Source organism: Vicugna pacos, chromosome 14, assembly GCF_048564905.1.
Source record: "Vicugna pacos chromosome 14, VicPac4, whole genome shotgun sequence".
Lineage (NCBI taxonomy): Eukaryota > Metazoa > Chordata > Mammalia > Artiodactyla > Camelidae > Vicugna > Vicugna pacos.
In genome coordinates, this window is record NC_133000.1 from 70,932,732 (window position 1) to 70,954,408 (window position 21,677).

Sequence of the window (21,677 nt, forward strand, 5' to 3'; positions counted from 1 at the left end):
TCAGCCAGAGATGCCCCAGAGTGCACGGACATCGGGTGTCGGAGGGACAGGGTGCCCGTGCTCCTGAAATGCAGTGTTCCCACCAGTACCTGCTCTCCTGTGGCATCTCTTGAGATCATGATGCAGCTTTGAGACGATGAAGTCCTTACAATGCACTGGGTTTCAGGGGGGAAGGGGAGGTTATAACAGACAGGTGGGCCGGGCTGAAGCAGTCCTGGAATCTCGCTGAGCCCTGCCTCTCACTGGCGTGTAGACTGGGGTCATGGAGACGATCATTGTCGCTGGTCTCAGAGATCAGGTGTGCGCAAGATGGAAAAGTGATGGTATAAATGCAGTCGTGAGCATTCGATCACTTTGGGATGTTCGTGTTATGTCTTTCCCCAACAATTCCAATCCCCCTGCCAGGTCTTCCCTGCCTCAGTGAATGGCATCTCAGTTCACACCAAACCCTGAAGTGTGATTCGTACCTTTCCATCCCGCTCATGCCGGTCCATCATGGTCCCATCGGCCGTGCTGCCGACCTGTTCAGCAGATCTGGCTGCCTCTCCCCACGTCCCCAACACAGTCCTGGCTTGGCTACCACCCTCACTGACCTGAAATTCTTCAAGCCTTCCCAGCGCTGACTTTCCCCATTAGCACCCACACCCCACTCTCCGCCTGAAGTCGCAGTCAACTCCTGACGCTGCCCACCCGCCTTCAAGCCGCCTAGCGTCCCCCCCTGGAGAACAGGATGCTGCAGTGCCTTGAAGGTCTCCGCCCGTGGGGTCTGCAGGCCAGGCTCTGCCCCCACCGCCGGGAGACACACGTGCGGGCCTGAAGAGAAGCAGAGACGCGGCCGCGTCTCCGGGTCTGCGGAGACAGGGTGGCGGCACAGAGCACGCATCTGGAGGCCGGCGGTGAAAAGCTGGAGGGACGTGTGAGCAGCAGCACAGAGGAGCGCTCCCCAGGGGCGCTCACCCCGACGGCCCCGCCCTCCGCCGAACACACCCTTCACGGTGCCGAGTCTGCTGGGCTTTTCCAATGCAACGTCAGGCCACCTTGGGACTTGCTGGTGCCAAAGAACATGGAATCGTAGGTGGAGGAGATTAAGAGGCACACACTGCCAGCTGCAAAATAAACGAGTCACGTAGGAGAGGTGCAGTGGGGAGAACGCTGCCAGTTAACAATGCAGTGTCTTTGTCCAGTGACAGCGCAACCGGGCTTCTCAGGTGATCAGTTTGAAAAGTATAGAAATATCAAAGCACTATGTTGTGTACCAGGCACTCACATGGTGTCGTAGGTCAGCTGTGCTCCCAAAACAAACCAGCACACAGACTCAGAAAAAGAGATCAGCTTTGTGTTCACAGAGCGGGGATTGGAGGAAGGGGAATTGGGTGAAGGTGGTGGAAAGGTACCGACCTCCAGGCATCAGGCGAGTAAGCCGTGGGGAGGCGATGCGCAGCGCGGTGCGCACAGCTGGGTTTGCACACGGACACTGTGAACAGAGTGAATCCTAAGAGCTCTCGTCACAAGAAAGCATTTTTTCTGTTTCTTCAATTCTGCATCTGCCTGAGCTGATGGATGTGGAGACGATCGTTCCTTCATGACGTACGTGTGTCAGATCACGACGCTGTGCACCTCAGACTTCGCGCTGCGGGAAACTGGGAGAAAATGCATACTCCCGAAAGTGTTTACTTCAGATTGCAGTCCTGTCCAGGTCGCGGGCACTGTGTTGGGGGCTAAGAGCACTGAGACGTAGAATAACCTGTGGCCAAGTTCCCAGAGTCCGAGTGTGAGAAAGGCCTAAACCGGGCGGAGGGGCACGTCGGCCTGTGAGACAGCAGACGGGAGTCACCGGTGGACCCCGGCCGAGAAGCACATCCCGACTGCACGCTGCCCTGGCGACTGGAGGGTCGGCGTTCACCAGGCGGGGCGAGAACACAGCTAGAGGGCGCTAACAGACAATGAGCACCAGTGGTTTTCTGAAGTGAGGAGGAAGTAAATAATAAATCAGATTTATATGTCTTTTTTCTCTTATGCCTTCCTCCACACAACGTCAAGACTGATCTTTTTCAAGGCGCAATTTCCAACATCCCTTGGAGAGTGTAATGCTCGACCCTTCCTGGAGACGCCGATATCACTGGTCAGGGTGTGACCTGGGCGTGGGGACTCTGGCCTGGGATCCGAATGTGCACCAGCGAGATCCACAGTCTCCAGTGAATCGGGGGCGGTGGTTCTGTGGGTCCCAACCGTCCAGAGGTCCCTGGTGATGCCTGCTTGTGAAACTGACCCACAAAGACAGCCTTATGACCTGGAAATGTGTGTATACTTTACAAGACTTTTGAAATTTTGAAGAATTTTCCCTGGAAACAAAGTGAGACCCAGGCAGGGCAAATATTCTGCTGTGTGGAATGAAACCTAACGGGGATGGACTTCACATCCCCCTGGTGCCAGGGCAGGAAAGGGCTGAGCACAGCATGGAAATTCAAAGCAACCTGGGTTCCCCCACACCCTGCAGGGCGGCCTCTCCTGCCATCCCAACCGTCAGGAAGTAAACACGAGGCAGAGGGACCCGATCTCTGGGATGGCCGAAGCCAGGGCGACCATCAGACCCAGAGCCCGAGCTCCCTCCACGATGTGCTGTCTCGCCACCACGTTTCCGCCAGACGCGTTTTTGGTGAAGTGCCCAGGTGTTGCTCCGGAAGCCCTCCGTGAGATTTCCAGAACTCTCTGTCTCCCCAGGTCTCTCGTGTTAGGTAGGACTCCCTGTCCAAGTGCCAGACGCGTCCTCACACATCCCATCAGTAAACGCCTTAGGACAGCTGTTAACAATGATGTGATGTTATAGTCTATGTTGTTAGGTTCTGGATAAACCTCATAAAATATTGCTTATTATTATGCATAACCCCATGTCATAATATGGCTACAAACACTTAATTTCATGTGTTTCACATTTAAGCAGCAGTGTGGCACCCGTCTCGAAATACGGAAGTTCATGTTGAGCGGATGTTAGCGTGTAAGGAGAGGATGGCTTACGATGCGTGCAGAGAACTGGCCGTGTGAGTGACTGAAAGGAGAGCGGAGTGGGTGGTTGGGTAAGAGGAGCGCTCGTGGACGGGCCGCGTGGTGATGCTGGGGCCGCACGGCAGCAGGGCTGGAAGATCAGCACGCATCGCAGACAAAGCTGCGTTTACCTGTGGACGGGAACGGCCCAGAGCGCAGCGGCGAGCAGAGGGGCGCTGGGGCATTTGAAAGCCTCGCGCCGAGTCGGCGCTGTTCACATAAACGCGGCACCTCAGCATCTGTGGTATCCTCGTTAAGGAGCTGAGCACATCTTAGGCCATGGAGTAAAGCTTCATAAACTCCCCAGTTCAGAAATCACGCAGGGTGTATTCTCTGTCCACAGGGTAATAAAATTAGGGACTGAACACGGAAGTAGATGCAAACAGATGAACGGCCACCAGGAAATTAAATATTGATCGTTGGTGAGAGAAGCAAAGGGAGCGATACTGAGTGAGAGTCCTGTGCGCAAACCTGAAACCGACTCTAAAAGAAACGAAAAAAATCAAATGCGACGAGAAACCCTGAAGGACTGTTTCTGTCCCCAAAAGAAGCCACGCCTGGGAAGTTCCTAAGCGTATAATTTCAAAGCTCTTTCAAAGAACAGAGAATTGTTTAAACCCTTGCAGAAATGAATGACGGAGGAAAATCCTTCATTGCTTTTCTGGACGGCAGATGATGCAGAGGAGAAACCCCGGAGCTCCGGCAACCGTGCGACAAAATGCACATTCTCACAAGTAGCCGAGGAAATGCAACTGGAAGTTATTAGGTGTCACCTCATGGTGAGAACGCTGGCAACACTGGGAAAAATCAGTAACTTGAGGGGCTGGGCGCTCTGACCCACGCCTGCTGCGAGCTTAGGTTAGCACAGCCGCTTTGAGGAGCAGTATTTGGTAAAGTTGGACGTGTGTGTAGGATAGCAGCCAGGTGGCCGTCACCCGCCACGGGGCTCTTGGCTATACCTGGACTCACAGCTGGTTGTGACAGCTTGGAGACAGGGTGCTACTGGCACCTCGTGAACAGACACAGAGGGAGCCACCCAACCCACTGCCTTCCACAGAACGGTCACGGGCCCCCAGGGGTCTCCAGCCCCAAGGTGGAGAAACGCTGGCTTAGGGAGACCCACAGAGCGCATAAAAAACATGGACGTGGGTCTTCACTGACACATGTTCCAAAGATGCAGATAAATAAGTAGAAAAGAAAACAAATGACCATGTTTAAGAAAATGAATGAATTAATCAGCTGTGGTCATGGCAGAGCATCTTCAAGCAACGTAATAAATGAACCTGAGCCCTAAGGTGGAATAGACCTTATAAATGTACAGTGGAGCTAAGGCAATTTGCCAAATGGCACACGTGACGTGGGTGTGATGTTTATATAAGTTTAAACACAATAACATTACATATTTTATAGGTACACACAAGTGTAATTTTATTTTTTTAAATAGACTGAAAGATAAACACAAAGTGGGTCACATTTATTTCCTCTGATAAGGAAGGAAATAATGAATGAATAGGTGGGGATGTCAAGTTTATCAGTGAAATTCATTTGTAAAAAACAAAGATCTGAAGTAAAGATGCGCCACGCTGCTGTTTTCAGTTGCTGAAGAATGATCCATTGGCTGTCTCTGTGTTCCTCTTTTAAAACTCTTAAAACTTTTCTCACTGTCAGATTTTTTTAAAATTTAAAATCCAGGATATCTCTGCTATCAATACATCAAAAGATACACTAATTAAAGAATAGAAACGACCTGACTTGTAGACACGCACCGTAAATAAAACATTAGCCAGTGGAACCTAGAAATCCATTAAAACATACTCAATGGTCGATATCAGGAAATTTAATTATTAGCACTGTCCATCACATCAATAAGTAAAAAGGGAAGAATCAATTGACCATCTTAATAGGTGTCAAAAGACAGTAACATTCAACTCCCAAATCTATTTTTAAATTAGAAGTAGAAGGAGTCTATCACAAGACAAATATTATTTATCTTAAGGCCTAGGTAGACACCACATTTAGCTATGAAATAGGTACAGGCCCTTTTCAGCATCAGTCCCAGAGTTGTAGCCATTGTGATCAGAGAAGAAAATAAAAAGGAATAAACGGCAAGGATAAGACAGGAGTACCGTGATTTATGAGTAGTGTATGTCCACCTAGGAAATCCAGTAAATCAGTGGAGAAGTATTTTCTCTGCTAATACATTTCAGTGATGTTTTGAGTTGCAGAACCAACAGACGCAAAACGTAAAAGGTCACACGCGCACCAGCCATAACCACTTAGACGAAACAGACAAACAGGAGCCGTTCCTTTAACGCTGCGGCTGAAGAAGAACCTCTCTGTGACTGAGAGTGAACCTGGTAAACACACCCACAGAGAAAGTGCCATCATGAGAGCGGGAATTTCTGCCTCCCAGGGCGCCAGTGTGAACACACACATTCTTACACCCACCTGTATACACACCTCCCCTGCTATCTGAGCATCTCTGTCTTACCTATTTTTAAAAAATTTGTATTAAAGTACAGTCAGTTACAATGTGTCAATTCCTGGTGTCCAGCACAACGTCCCAGTCATGCATATACAGCCATATGTTCACTTTCATTAAGAGTTATTACAAGGTACTGAACATAGTTCCCTGTGCTATACAGAAGAAATTTATTTTTTTAATCTATTTTTGTACATAGTGGCTAACATTTGTAAATCTCAAACCCCCAGATTTATCCCTTCCCACCCTCTTTCTACCAGTAACCATAAGATTTTTTACTATGTCTGCAAGTCTGTTTCTATTTTGTAGATGAGTTCATTAGTGTCCTCTTTTTTCTTTTTTCTTTTTTTTAGATTCTACATATGAGTGATATCATATGATATTTTTCTTTCTCTTTCTGGCTTGCTTCACTTAAAGTGATGATCCCTAGGTCCATCCATGTTGCTGCAAATGGCATTATTTTATTCTTTTTTATGGCTAAGTAATATTCCATTGTTTTACCTGTTTTATGTATTGGGATCCCTTAACATTTGTATTCGAAGTCTTCGTGATGGAAAAATTCTAAAACCATTGCTCCAAAGCGTCCTAGTCACCTAAGAATTGTTTATGCACATCTGCTTCTCTTCCCGTCTGAGCTAATCTGCCGATTCCCACCAAGTCGTCTGTACTCCGGGAGCAAGACACATCATGCACCTGGTCAGACGTACTCAGTGCCTGAATAAGTGAATGACTGAGTGAATGAATGAATGCCTTCACACTCTTCCTCTTGCCTGGATTCTCCTTCTCCACCTAGAAAACACTTTCATTCTAAAAATTCACCTTGAGCACCTCAGTCCTTCAAAGGTTTCTCTGTCCTTCATGGTCGCAGGCAGCCCCGCTACCTCCGCTGTCTTCTGAACTCAGCGTTTGCTGCGCTTGCCGCTACCGTGGAATTCATCACAGGTGATATATTGCGTGTTTATGTTGCTGTTTTCCCCCAAGAAGAAAGTATTCTGAGAGTCGAGACCATGACTTAATCAGCTCAATTCCTCTAGATCCTGCAGAGTAGGTGTGTGGTGAAGGGATGAATAAACATTGTTATGTGTGTGTTTGTGTGTGCACACACGGTCTAGATTTCTAACTGTATAGCAGTGATTCTGGCTATAAATTTTGTTTAATTTATTCTGTGTGAGGCTTCAATTTGCAAATCATTGGAGTTACTCATTTCACCAAGTTTGAAAAACTACTGGCCGTGATCTCTGTGATCGTTCCCCCTTCCCTCCAGCACGCCTGTGGGATGCGCGCGGTCTTTCTCATCCTCGCTCCCCTCCTCTAGCTTCTTTCATAGTTTCCATTTCTGTCTCTCTGTGCTTCATTCTGGGTAATTTCTGCACTGCTTTCTTGTAGTTTTGGAGCAGTGATTAATCTGATGTTCAATGCATATATTGCGTTTTAGCTGCCCATTTTGCCCCCATTTCTAAGAGATCTGCTTTGTTCTTCTTCCAAATCTGCTTTTTCTTAAGTATTTTTTCTTGTTCTTTTCTCATATTTCCAGTTCTACTTGTTTTAAGCCGGCTTGTTATAGTGTCTATGATCCATCACTGTATTAGCTGAGGCTCTCAAGCTTCGACTACTGCTGCTTACGTCTGCTAACGGTTGTTCAGGGAAGGTTATTTCCCCCTGTCTTTGAACTTCGGGGTGTGACCTGGTGTCCCTTGGTGGTGTCCCAGGCTGGGAGAGTCCTGTGTGACTTGGGTCGAGGGTTACCCCTCTAGAGATCTTCTTTTGCTTTGATCAAGTGTTACCCCGCCTGGGACCATCTTTACGCTAATTCTTTAGTTCACATGTCCTAAGGACACATGGGTTTTGAGGTTAAATCCCTAAAACCAGGAAAGGAAGGACTGCCTGTGGCCATGACTCCTGGGGGAGACGTTTGCCCACCCAGAAGCCGCCTGTCTCCGTCCAGGGGCGAGCATCTGAGGGTGTTCTTCCCCTTGAGGCGGTAGCCTTTGGACGTCTGACTTTATGTCGTTTCTGGGGCCTAAAACGTGATCTCCTCCCCGTATGGACCGCGACCCCTGTTTGATAGAATAAATCAGACTCCCTGTAAACCCTGAGGGTCAGGGCACGGTCGCCCCTGGGCGCCCCAGGGGCCATTCCTTGTCCACTGCCACCTTTCCCACTGAAAGCGCACTTTCAGTTTACCTGGTCCACGTGGTCCCGGAAGCGCACCAGGTGTGGCTTTCTCCCCTCATGACATGTCTCCTTCTTGAAGAAATGAAGAGCCTCTGTTTTCCTTCACTGTCGATCCAGAGTAAACAGGGGGTGTAGGTTATTCGGAGACACATGAGCTGTCTATGTATGCAGAATAGATCGTATTGGGTGGTGTGTGTGTGTGTGTGTGTGTGTGTGTGATTGGAAGCATGTTTACATCCACCCAGGAAATGGATCTCACTAAATTTGATTAGAGTTAAGTATTTTGACAGACTCTAAACACTTTGACAGACTCTAAACACTTGCGCGCTGATTTGGGGAATATTGTCAGAGCAGCTAATCCTAAGAGCTTCAGCTTTCAGGGAGATTAATTAATCCAACACTTTTGTACAAAGCAAAGCACTCACCAGCGTCCGCGTCAACAGCCGGCACGGGGCGGCGTCAACACGGTGGCACGAGGCTGCGGGGCGCGTGTAACGCAGTGAGTGTGCGCACGCGCGTGTGCGGTGTCAGGCTCAGGACACCTTGTCCTGGGAGCTCCGCGGCGTCTCACCTGCTTAAATATTTCGTGGTAAACAGAACACCACGCGGTGGTGGCTGCTTCTCAGTCGGCTCTCACATCAAACGCCGTTAGCTCGGGGAAACCATCCGCGGGTCACACCCGGAACCTCCGCCGTGAGCCTTCTGCTGCCGGGAACCTTCGCGAAATACGTCAATAACGAAAAAAGACTCCGAACACTGAAAGCCGCGGAAGACGCCAATCCGTGCTGGAGATGCTGAAGTGCCAGGATCCTGGTGCCCCGGGGAGCGGCATCGCAGCAAATCCTTTAAAACCAAAACTCGAGTATTTTGAAGTTTGCGGCCCAGCGGACCGTCTCTTCTTGCTTTTCACGAGAAGGATCGCCTGCTGTGCGCCCTACTAACTCAGGCCCCCTCTCTGTGCCTGCGGGGGACTGTGCTGGAGCCTCCGAGTAAGCCCTGGCCCGGGGACGCTCGGCAGGCACCGCCGCCCGGGGTCAAGCTCTGGGCACGCGGGCTGTCGGTCCCGGCGCAGCAGTGCTTCCGGGGGCGCCTGAAGGGGTGAGCCCGCTTCGGGGAAGCAGCAGCCAGATGGAGAGGCCACTGGAAGGCAGTGGCAGGAGGCAGGACCTGAAGGTGGGCTGACACTGACCCCTGCCCTGTCCTGGAGCCCCTGCCCCCTGCCCCTCCCTCCTGGGGGAGCATCTGGAGAGAAGGGGCCTCCTGGACGTGGCGGATCCCCTTCCAGAGAGTGAGCTGCAGACGTGCGGAAGGAGCCAGAAAACGGACAGGAACGCGCACTCGCCCTTTTGCTGCCTCAAAGAATGCTCCCCAAACGTTGATTCAATCGAGAGAAAAGCCCTTTCTTGCTGGCATGGTTGGGGAAAGCTCACTGCAGCTATCAGCGTTCAAATTAATTCAGAATTAGCATACCACGCTTCCTGCTTTGGGCCCGACAAACGCGTCTTCCTCCTTCTCTCAAAGCAAATTAATTTTGTTTAATTAACTTTGAATTTTCCCAAATATCCAGAAGTCAGTTTAATTATGCATGCATACAGTAATCTATTTTGTGGACTAATTGGCATAAATATACCATGTTTTGCATTCGTCATGTAATCGATTCCTCGCTTCCAAAGAATGCCAGAGAGGCCAGTGGGTCTGCATTTCATGGACAGCGCTTTGTTTTCCCTCTTCTTTGGTTAGAGATTGGTTTTTTTAAACCTTTCATTGATTATTTCAAATAGTCACTCTATTATTTGACTATTTGTCTTTGTCTTGGATAATATAATTACTATTACAAGCACATTTCCTCTAAGTATCTGCATTACTTCCAAGTTCCTCTCTCTGACACAAGGGATTTTTGTAATGTTTGAAGAATCCCCAGGATTATAAAGCCTCTTAGACAATATATTGATGAGACCAAGTGCATTTACAGAATGGTTAACGTTTATTCCGTCACTAATTGAAATGCACATGTAGAATTTCTGATCAAGCCAATTGTTGACTGAAACATGTAGGAGCATTTTAGTATTCAAAAAACCAGAACCTTCTAAAATATCAGTTTGCCTTTCAGACTTAATAGTTAAGTAATCATTGCTATTCTGTATGTTGGTATTCTATAGAACATCATGTTTTACTCTGTTACTGCCATCTTACCTGAACGCTGCTGACTGTGTGATGTCTCTGGCCAGAGACTCTGTCTCTTCCATCTTTGAGTCCCACTTACCACAATTCTTGGCAGGTGTGCACACTCAGTATTGTCATTTACTTGGGTAAAGCCGGGACAGCTTAAATTAGCAGTTTATAGTAACAAAAACACAGGCACTGTCTCTCGCCAGCATGTAATTTGTTCAAGTCTGTCTTTATGAAGCTTCTCTGATTCACCAAAGCAACTTAGACTGATGGCAGCACAGTTGTCTCTATTAGAGAAATATTGATTATCTAAATTTTTTGTTCAGAATTTTCCTTATTAGTGAGTAAGTAGCGAGAGAGTGGGGACCTTGCTCTGTTCAGGACTGTGGCCCCACTAAGAAAGCATGGCTGGTATTAAGTTAAGCGTTTGAAGACTGAGCCAATAAACTGATGACCAAACAAAACTCAGCTCATTTGCTGTGATGATAAGAATGTCCATCCAATGAAAGAAATGAATATTTTGGGCCCCCCAAGAGGAAAAGTGTAAAAACATTTTATGGGTACTCGTTGTCTGAACGTAATCACTCAATTCTTAGCATCATACACTGAGCAAATTAAATTATGACTGATAAAATGTGGCCTCTACATTTCTGCTTTAACTGCAAGAATATTACTCACTGGGATTATGTGATAAGATAACTGTGTTTGCTGCAATGCAGAATGACTCGGTAACACATCACTAAACTTTACAGCAGCCTCCTGGTCTAGATCATTATACAGATGCAGGACCGTTATTCAAATGTAGCATCATCAACGTTTCAAATGTCCTACGTGCCCCGGCCTTTTCAAATGGATCTTGATTCCTCTTTGGCTGAAGTGGGTGAGTGATTCCACTTAGCGGACGGCTTTCAGTTTCAGCAGGAGGGGATGTCCTGTCTGAAACTGGAGGTTGGTGGGAAGTGAGAAGGAAGCTCAGAGCAGAGCTGTTGGTGGGTGAGCTGTTAAAGTCTCCGAGACAGAGGCGCAAAGCGCAAACAGATGATCTGTGACACCTGACTTGTGTCATCTTTGTACTCTGCCTCCTTCCTGTGTTCCCACCGGGCTTACGGCGGAGCATCATTCTGGGAGGGGAGATGAAAGAAAGAAAGAAGGGGGCCATCCCACCTTTTAATTAGTTAATTAATTAATTTTCAAGGGGTCTTTCTTTACATTTTATTTTTGTGATGAAAACACACAGCAGAAAATTCATCGTCTTACCACTTTTAAACACACTGTTTCATAGTGCCAAGTACATTTACTTATTGTGCAGCAGATCTCCAGAACTTTTTTCTTTTTTCTTTTTTTACATTTTTTATTGAGTTGTAGTCATTTTACAATGTTGTGTCAAATTCCAGTGTGGAGCACAGTTTTTCAGTTATTCATGAACATACATACATTCACTGTCACATTGTTTTTTCGCTGTGAGCCGCCACTAGCACAGGGAAATATATACAAGATCTTGTGGTAGCTCATCCTGCCATTTTAAATAAAACTTTTCCTAAAATCATCAGGAAAATAGGCCATGATCACTCCTTTTTTTAAAAACCACGGCAACTGTAGTTTTTAACTTGCATTAGTTACTTTGTGTAATTTAATTCTCGCCCATCCCAATTTTAAGTTGTCTCCTAACAAGTCAGAAGTAAATATCCATTGCTTTTTATCTTCCTTATTTTATAAGCGTTTGTTTTCATAAAATTTGGGATTCAAGGTTAACTTTTGCAAGTGTTTGAAACCTTAACTATAAATGCTAAAGTTATTAGAAGCAGCAGGTCATGCAGAAAGAAGCTACCAGAAGGATTTGTGTACTGTTTAAGAATCCACAGTACTAAAACCCATTTAAATTTACTTCTAAGGCAAGGTACATTTGGAAATTGAAAATAAGTTTGACAGTGAAGATGCATCTGAGCTTCATCATGTTTCTCTTTAAAATGATGCTTACTAACATTTTTAGGGATGGCATTGGTTTAGAAAAATAGTTATTTCTCGAGAGAATGATATTACAGTCATAGCAGTAGTAATAGTGAGGGTGGCCTGATTCACAGCGTCATTTCATTTCCTCGGTATCTGAGGGAAAAGTTAAAACAGCATGGTAATTACGCCCCTAGACTGATGGACATATTAAGACCAAAACAGTTATGCCTACTGGTCTCGAAGATTCCAGAATCTGTCTTTGGAAACGCTAGTTTTAAACACGCTTTACTGACACTGTGCCTCTCTGCATAGCTGATTGCTTTTTAAGATTCTCGTGTAACTTCTTGAATTTCTCATATTAACATCTCACAACTAGAATATTCCATCTGGAGCTACAGCACGTCCTTCTGACCTTCAATAATAATGTTTTCAGAATTGTTTACTTTCAGCTAATTTTTAAATGAAAAAATATAATGACAGGCAACGTAACGTGCCTTTTCTGCAAATACATTCTTTCATGTAGAAGAATTTTGACCTAAAAACACAGCGCAGTGTCGGTGAGTTCGTAGGCATCCCTTATTTGGACCATGAAACCCTTATCTGAACTCTGTTATTCCATGAACAGTGTATTGTTGTTCAAGTTTAGCATACAGGTGGAAATACCAGAGTAGTTCAAAGCAGTTCAGAGCTAAACTGAGCATAAGTAAAGAGCTCACTTGCAGTGTTAATTGCTTGATTTCATTTTCCTTTTAGATTATGTTGACTGTTTTTAAAAAATCTGTGTTGTAATATTATGTATAAAGTATATTTTTATATAATATGTAATTTTACTGAAAATACATAACGTTTATAATCCTAACGACAGGTCCCAAAGACAGACTTTACTAGAAGATATTCAAACATAGGCGCGACAGAGGCGCAGGAGCTCAGCAGCTCTTGGAGAGGAACCCACGTTTCCTGGCCCTTTTTTCCTGATGTCATTAGGGTTAATTATGATACAGAAGTATTTTTGTGTGTGTTAACGATCAATTTTATTTAGCTTTTAAATGAGATGATATTATCAAAAAGAAAGCTTGGGGTATTTAGTTTAATTTAATTTATGAATCTCTCCTGAAACAACCCATTCTGAAATCCCATTTCTGACATCATCCACCTGCACGCTTGGCTTTGGGCAAGATTGCTTTACTAGATACTGTCTTCAGTTTAGTAAGGAATTGTGGTCAAGGTTTTCCTGAATTTTATTTTCAAAGTCTTTTTAAAATTATAGACATAGTGTATTTTTATTTTAGTCATTTTAACTTCATTGCAAAAATCCCAGATTGCTAAAATGGAGTCGGTGCTTCTTACTAAAGTGACAGAGACGTTCTAGCTGATCTTTGGACACTAGTGATGCCAGGGCCGTGAGCTCTTGCGCGTGGGGCGTGTGTCTTTCTGTGTGCTTGTGGACATGCAGTTTTTTCTATAAAGGTTAGACTTGCTGCTTGTCCAGTCATGTTATCTGGAAGGGCCATCAAGCTAACTAAGTGAACTATTTATGCTTCTGTTTAAAAATGTTTTATTATTTCCTCACTGCTCCCCTCCCTCCCATTTCCTCAGACTTCTCTCCCACCACTCCTTAAAGAACTTAAGGCAGATTTATCACCTCTGATCGCTCATTTGCATGTTTGTTTCTTAGACTAACCGTTCTTTCTAGAACATTTCCCAAATAAATTCTTCATAATAGTGTTTGTGGGGTTTTGTTTTGTTTTGGTTTTATTTTGGCAGAAGAATGAATTTCGTGGCACTGATTTTTTTACTTCCTTTTGCCAATCTTTGGCCAAAGAAAAAGAGCAGAGTTTGTGTTCACTACTTTCTTATCAACCAACTACATATGGCCCCTCCCGCGCATACTGGGAACCTACCAGGTTTAAACAGAACCAGCCATGTGTGTCTGGATACTCGGAGACACATAAACAGAAATGTTCAGACGTACATGAAGCTGACCGTACATCCAATACAGATTTAGATTTTACAAGACTCTAAATCAGGAACGCGGTTGACATCATTTCTATCCAAGAGAATCAGATTGATGACATTTAAGTTGTGTATGTTAAATGAAAACTATTACGTATTTAAGTGTGTGAATGTGTGAGTAAGTGAAGTGGGGAAGGAATATAACTCTTTACGTATATGTGTGTATGTATAGACATACGTGTATACAGAATTGGTTCACAAAGCTGTGCAGTGGGTGAGGTGGAGACCCAGGGAGCTGGTGGTATACGCCCCAGTCCAGAAGCCGGCCGGCCCCAGACCCAAGTCTCCGTTCGAGCCAGTAAACCGCAAAATACAGTGTCCTGGCTCAGGACCGTCAGGCAAAGGAGTCCCTGTCACCTGTGGAAGGAGCAGCCTTCTTGTTCTATCCAGGTTTGCACTGACCGGATGAGACCTGTCCAACTAGGGAGGGCCATCTGCTGACTCAGTTCAATACTCAGTTCAATTCAAGTGTTAACTCCGTCAACAATCCAAGTGTTAATTTCATCCGAAACACCCTCACAGACACACCCAGAATAGTGATAAAAATAAAAGTCATAATAATAATAATAATAATAATAATAATAATAATAATAATAAATATTTGGGCACGCTGTGGCCCAGCCAAGTTGACACATTCAGTTAAACAAGGCAAAAGGGGATGGCTGGAGCAGTCAGGGAAGGTTTTGAGGTTCGTTTCAGTGTGTGGCTTGGTCCGGCCTTGGCACATGGGCCTGTCCGGGCAGGAGGAGAATCCTGGGAAGCAACTCCCAGGAGCAGACGGGGGGCGGCACCGCCACGCGGTGGCCGGCTCGTGGAGAGGGAGGGCGCAGCGCAGAGTCCGGCAGAGGAGGAACAGTTGGACGGGGCGGAGCTGGGTTCTGGGGACCCGGGAAACAAGCAGGAGGATTATTCTGGAGATGGAACGTCCGTAAGTGGGGAGCTGACATCATGGCGGTGAACCGCTGGGAAGGGTAACCCCACAGAGGAATCAGGTGTGCACTCATCCTCTTCAGCCCAGAGTGGCAGCTGCTCAGCTGGGCAGGGTTGCTGTGATTCAAAGACTGGCCTCGCTCTTGTAGCTTTTTAATGGAAGCATAGTTGATTCACAACATTGTGTTAGTTTCTGGTGTACAGCATGGTGATTCAGTTGTGTACGTATAAGTACATATTCTTCTTCTGATTCTTTTTCATTATAGGTTATTACAAGCCATTGAATATAGTTTTCTGTGCTGTACAGTAGGACCTTGTTGTTTACCTATTTTATACATAGTCATTTGGATCTGAACATCCAAAACTCCTAATTTATCCACCCTTCCACCCCCAGACATAGAAAACAAAATCATGGTCTTGCCTTTTGGGGGGAAATGCCTGTCCAGGCAATGGTGACAGCGTCTGACAAAGCAGAGCTGTGGGTGAGTGCAGGGTTTGGTGAGCCCCTCAGGGGCACACCCAGCCCAGGACACTTCCCTGAGAAGGTGGCGCGTGAGGGAAGACAGGACGCACCCTGCGTTTGGACATGCGTGGATTATGTTCAGAAGGGAGAGCATGGGCCGCGTGCGGGCACAGCGGTGGATGAGAGTGACTGAGAGGACATGGAGTTCCAGGCTGGGGGCCCCGGCAGGCGTGCTGGGGAGATAGCATTTTAAAGGCCACTAGAAGCCATTGATGCATTTTGATTTGGGAAGAGAGTTCACTCAATTTATACTTTGACTACAAGGAGGAAAGCAGACTGGATGTAAGATTGGAGACGGAGGCTCTTGCAGTATTTGGGTGATTTGATGGGATGGGCGTGGAGGTCACTGCAGCCCCCCGGGATGGTTGAGATGAGCTGGTCTCCAGATGCTGGGGCCGTGGGGGCCTTGGGAGGAAAGTGACCTCTGAGGTTCATTGTCAATGAAGAATCATCGCCGTTAGGCAAATGTCCACACAGCAAAGGAGGAGAAAGATTGGACGTTGCTGGCATCCTGATCAGTGGAACTGAAAGAAAGGGGAGTGAAATAGGGTAGAAATAATAAAAGTAATTCCCTCGAGAGGAAATTAAAATTCGCTTTTAGACCTACCGAGTTGAAAGAGTGTACGCGAGGTGTCGGCGGGTTACAAGCAGCTTGAAATTTCACAGGGTTAGCATCGCACATCCATGGACGGGTCCCAGGAGGGGCCTGGAAACCGTGCGTCAGCGGTAACTGTCCCTAAATGGCATGTGTGGGAGTGTCATCTTCTGGAATAGTTACCAGTTGCAGAATTTACTGTGCAGGTGTCTCCCTCAGTCAGTGTTTAAGACTCAGGGTGACGTTTGAGTTTATCTTTTGTAACGGTGTTCTGAGGATGACCTTACATGATGTTTTTTGGTAAGATTTCCCGAGGAGGGGTTTTGCACCTGTTCGACCTCGGCTGAGGCTTGTTTATGTAAACACGCCTGCTGCCCCTCCCCACGCACAGAGCCAGAGCCAGTCTGCTGTGAGCTGGGGTCCCTGGGAGTCACAGAGAGCCCTCCTCCACCCCGACAGGTGCAGCCCACCGCCTCCGCGTGTCTCACGGTTTCAGAAAGGCCAGACCAAGGCACAAGCTCTGAGTGAAACCTTCTCTCTCTCTCCATTTCCCTAATTCACCCATGTAAACATGGCTGATTCTCTGGGTCTCGGTGGGAAGGAAAAGGTGCCCCTTCCTCTGGCAAGAGCGGCCCCTGCTGCCCTCAGGCTGGAGGACGGGGTGCAGCCTGGAGCTCGGTTCTGCAAACACGTGTCCTGGGCCCCCAGTGCAGGAGGTGACCACTCTGTCCTGGTGTCTCTACTTCCATTTTCAAGAACCCAGTGAGTTCACAGAAGCATTTCCTCTTTGAGAGATGGTCGGAGTTTAGAATCTGTTCCGCCAGATGTTTTGAAGAAATAGTCTGACTGATTTGAAAAATATGGGCAAACTATTCTGGGAATGTCACAGGACCCGAAGTCTTTCTGAATGTGTAATTTATTAAATGGATTCCATGCTCTTCCTGAAGACCACTGGCAGGGTTTCCTCTCTCCAAACAAAACAGTGTGCAGCTAATGCATTAACATTCCCGTGGGTGGAGATGTATGTATCTGAACCTGGGGTTAATAAAAAACCTTATTCTTATTCCATTGCAGGGGGGATTTAAAATGGTTAATACTTTCCAGATAGTTGAAAAACCATAAAGGAAAGAATTTCCTTCTAGGAGCGAGGTGGGGCTGGGTGGGCAGGGAGCGGAGTGTACCCTCTTCCTTCCCAGACTGATAAACAGGGCTGTTGTTGACGCCGATGGTTTGGTTTTGCTTTATCTGGTTTCTGTTTACATATGAAACTTCCCCTAGTAGAGAGAAGGCGGCTTTGCCCACAGTAGGGAAGACATGGTTCTTTCGTGTTTATGCGGCAGATCAAAGGGCAGCAAAAAAAATGGTGCTTGTCGTCTGCGAGCCCAGACCTGGTGAACGGGCCCCACAATCGCCTTTATTTCTCTCTGAGCCTTCACTCCCAGCGCACGTTGGGCGCACCCACAGGTGCGTGAGGGTCATTGTGTGTCTGCTGAGCTGGGATGCCCGTGAGCTCGGGCAGGGCAGCTGTTGTTGGTTCGTTTATTTTTAAATTAATTGATTAGTTGATTTCTGAGACGTAGTTGACATAGCGCATGTGCTGGCTGAAGGTGCACCGCGTGTCAGTTTGGTATATTTGTGTATTGAAATAGGAAGCCACTCTCGTGCTGGCTGACGTTCTGCCACACCTCGTAACCGTCGTTTCTCTTCGAGGGGAGATGTATTGAGATCTTGCCTCTTAGAACTTTGACGTTTCCAGTACATGCCGCTGACCGCAGTCGTGCGCTGCGCACCACATCTCCGGGGCCTGCTCGCCTGCCCCTGGCGGCTTCGCAGTGTTTGCGGCGTGTCCGGCACCGCTGGGAGAGCGGGGGTGTCGGCGCCCGGCCCAGTGCGGTGCTCAGGCCCTTGAATGTCGGCTGTTTTGCAAAAGGTTATTTTTTGTATTTGGTGTTCAGATGAAATCACTGCCACCTTGAACTCCTCGTCTTCTTGTCCCAGTGAACCCATGGGGGGGTGGGTGGTCAGCGTCTTTAATTTGCCCCTTTACACGTAAGAGATTTATTCTAAGATTGGGTTTTCTTTGCCACAAATCACGAGTATCAGTGCACACACACACTCACACAGATAACTCACACTCACTCACACACAGAGATACACACACTCTCACACACACTCACACACACAGATATACTCACACACACATACACACACACCAGAGACAAACACATGATTTTGACGATAAATTTGACCCACCTTAGGAGATGTATCACTAAAAATGCTATTTTTTGTCACGACAACAAATTGGAACAATGGAATAGTTGATTAGAAACAGCGCAAGTCAACAGTCGTTGCTCCTGACTTATTTTAAATAAAGTCAGTGTGCAGTGAATTCTTGTCTTATCCAACGCACAAGCAGAATTTTGCATGTTCAGTTGTAACACATATTCATCTGGTTTGCTGTACTTTTTTTTCCCTGTAAGTGAAAGCAAAGATATTTGTATATTTGGCGCAGGTGTGCTTTTCTCACACTGACCTGTGAAAGTGAGTTTTATAAACTTAGTTGTTCAGAATAATTCCCCGCACGAAACTGGTGACCGAGTTACAAGGGGAAGGGGTGGGGGTCGGACAAGGTGTAGCAGTTGGCCAGTTACTGGCTCGGAGATCTTCAACAAGCTTCCGTTCCCATGTCTCCTACAAGGGCACAAGAGCAGCTCTGCTTCTCAGGTCGACGTGAGGACCGGCTGGGAAGTGCTTCTGAAACACCCAGTCAAGGATTTGACACAAGGTGTTACTTCCCACCGCCCTTTCCTTTGAGTAGAATTAGTCAAACAGGATTAATCTGCCTAAGATTTTTAACATTCTACACGTCGCATCCTTCTTCCCCTTGGTGGAAACATCTGGACCGTTCCCTTGATCTGTCAATATTTTAAAAGCAAATAGCAGTGACTCTCTGATGTTTCTGGCTCTGGACATGGACGTTGCCAGACGTTGCTGTTCGAGTTATGTGTGAGTTAAAAGGAGATGATAAAAAAAAACCAGATTGTTTGAGCTGTAAGTATATGATTTTGAGATGTAAAAGTGATAACATAAGACGGTGACTGGGGAGCTCTAAGGTCTGAACACTGGGAGTTGGGAATTGTGGGGCCATTAATTAATAGGTGACGAAGTCAAAAGCCATCAGTCAGAACTTTGTGAATTTGAGGCAAGATGACTCTGACCATCGTAACCCGGTCCCTTGACAATTTGGCTGCCCTTGACGGTTTCCTTTTGTTCCACTGTCCCGACCCCAGCTCCCTCGCCCTCTGGGGAAGGAGACAGCCCCACAGGAGCTGGTCTTCAGCTCCACCTGGTGCCCGCTGCATCCGCTCAGCCTCCGGTGTCCCACTGCTTAGGGACAGTGTCCCTTCTCAGCAGCAAGTATCCGAGTTCTCATGCCCTTCCTCAAGCCATCTTCCCCTTGTCCTCAACCTTGCCTGCTTTCTGAAGCCACCAGTGGTGGTTCCTCGGTGCCTGGAGACACTTCTGGCCCCTGGACCACATCTACCACCTCATCCGCATGTGGAGAAGGTGGGGTCCCTCCTCTGAACTCCGATTCCAGACCCTCTTCTTTCCTTCTCTTCAGACCCCACACCTTTTTCTTTGAGTCTTTGATCCAGTCTTCATGTGCCTCAGCTCCTGAGCCTCCTGAGGGCTGGGCGACCCCGCGCAGCCAAGGTCCAGGACAAAGAGGTCCTCCCAGACCCCGCCCCCTCCTTCCCAGGGTCTCCTTCCTTCATCCCCATCAGCGTCTCCTCCCGTGAGCTCGTCCGCCGCCTGGTTTTAGTCCTCCGCACGCCAATGACTGCCAGGCCTTTTCTGTCTTCTCTGAGTTTCAGATGCTTATGCTCAATTATTTCTTGGGCTGCTGCTTAAACTTTACCAAGTAGCTCAAAGGGAACATGACTGTGACAAAATAGAAGTCTTTCTCTCAGAAACATGATTCTCCTCTTGAGCGAGGCCACCGTCCACCTCGTTTCCCCAGAAAGAAGCTCGAAGAGCACAGGTCACGCCCCTCTGTTCTCCGCGCCTGCGTCCAGCCAGCCCGGCCGTCCTGCCTCCCCCTCCGTCCTGTCCCATCTTCTCCACGCTGGACCCCTGAGCTCATTTCGTTGCCTCATCTCCTTCCAGGGACTCTTTCACTGGGCTACCAGAATGTTCCTTCTGAAACACCAATCTGTTCCTGCCCTTTCTTTATTGCAAGGACTTCGGGACCACCCGTTCCTTCCAAGACACCCTGGGAACTCTTGCAAGATACACAGAACTACATGTGTGACCTCCTGACCCTCTGCTCCTCTCCCCGGAGGCTCCAATTTTGTGGACACCCCCGAGTCCCCCCGTACCTCGCACCTGCTCCATCCCGGTGCCTCTGTGTGTATTGCTGGTCACTCCAGGGACACCCTTGGTCTTGAATTTGCTTGGCAACCCCTTACTCGAGTGTCAGCTCTTGGACCCTTCCCTCCTTGCCCCTCCTCCCCTCCTCCAAGCAGGCTGGGTGGGTCTCTTTTCTCTGCTCCTGGGTTGTGCGGCGGCGTGCTTCCCTCGCCTCTGCTCTGGGAGCACTGTGTTCGTTGCTGAGCCCCAGGGATGCACTCTTGCATCTTAATAACTTCAGCTGGAAGTATTGTGTGTGCGGTGCGTGATTCCTGCGTGTTTGTTGAATGAAAGGGATAAATCAATGAATTAATCAGCCACCTTGTAATGAAAAGGTATTGACAAGAAGAAATAATAAATGACTCTAAGTGAAAAATCTTTAATGCAGATATTAATTACAAAGCACACCATGGAACCTGCCAGATTTCTCCACGGAAGACGGGCAACACTGGTGACCTTCGCCTGCGCAGGGCGCAGCTGAAGTGAGAACAGGCAAAACAGTGTCAGTATGTCCTGGTACAACAGGAACTTTTCTCCCCTTCCTGAAACATCATGAGCTGTTATGTACCAGGGCCTTGTAAACACATGGGTACACAGTGTCCAAGTGATCACCATCAATCTGGGGACCAAATACGGCTGGAGTGACTTAACCACCGGAGTTTGGCCACACGCCCAGCCGTAAAGCTCTGTGCTCTTCCTCCTTGCAGGTATTTGAACCAGACCTTTCGAGATGATGTATCAACAGCAGAGCATTCTCTGAACAGGGAGAGATTTGCTGTTTTGAAACAAGCCCTGAGTGTAATTGGCTTCAGTAACTTGGTGAGTCATGCCACAAATATTTCACTGTGAAATCAACCTTCTCCTGACTTATAAAAGTTATTCATTCAAAACCATTTCTCTACCTCCTGGAGTTTACGTTCCAGTGGGAGACAGATGTAAACAGGCAGCAAGCTCAGGGCCTTAGGTACCAGGGAGACGAACAGCGTGACAGGAGGACGGGCTGCTGTCCTTAAGAGCGTGGTCAAGGAGCCCTTGTCCCGTAGGACCCGCGAGCCAACCAGAGCGAAACGGACTCGAGAGAAAATGGCAGCTTTAATCACATCATTAAAACACCCTAAACAATATGCTTTGTCAGAATTCTTAAGGAATTATCAAATGCCCCCAAGCACTGTAAAGCTGAGAAACACAGTCTGAAACGTAAACCCACTGCCATCAGCGGGAACCCCTGCGATCCTAGGGAGGCTCTGCGCCTGCGCTGTGCAGCAGGGCAGCCACTGGCCGCGTGCGGCTGGTGAGGCTCGAGCAGTGGAGCTTAATTGTTCTTAGTTCTGATTGATTTAAATGGAAGTCGCCTTTGTGGTTTGTGGTCACTGAAGGGAACAGCAGAG

General features: G+C 47.3%; 1 protein-coding gene across 1 annotated transcript in view; it reads left to right on the forward strand.

The window, feature by feature from the left end:
• MYO16 (myosin XVI) overlaps positions 1-21,677 on the forward strand; it is a 440,032-nt gene that overhangs the window by 235,940 nt on the left and 182,415 nt on the right. The window contains exon 18 of the mRNA XM_072976531.1: positions 20,997-21,108. Within this exon, the coding sequence (XP_072832632.1) occupies positions 20,997-21,108 (112 nt within the window). The remainder of the gene's footprint in view (positions 1-20,996; positions 21,109-21,677) is intronic.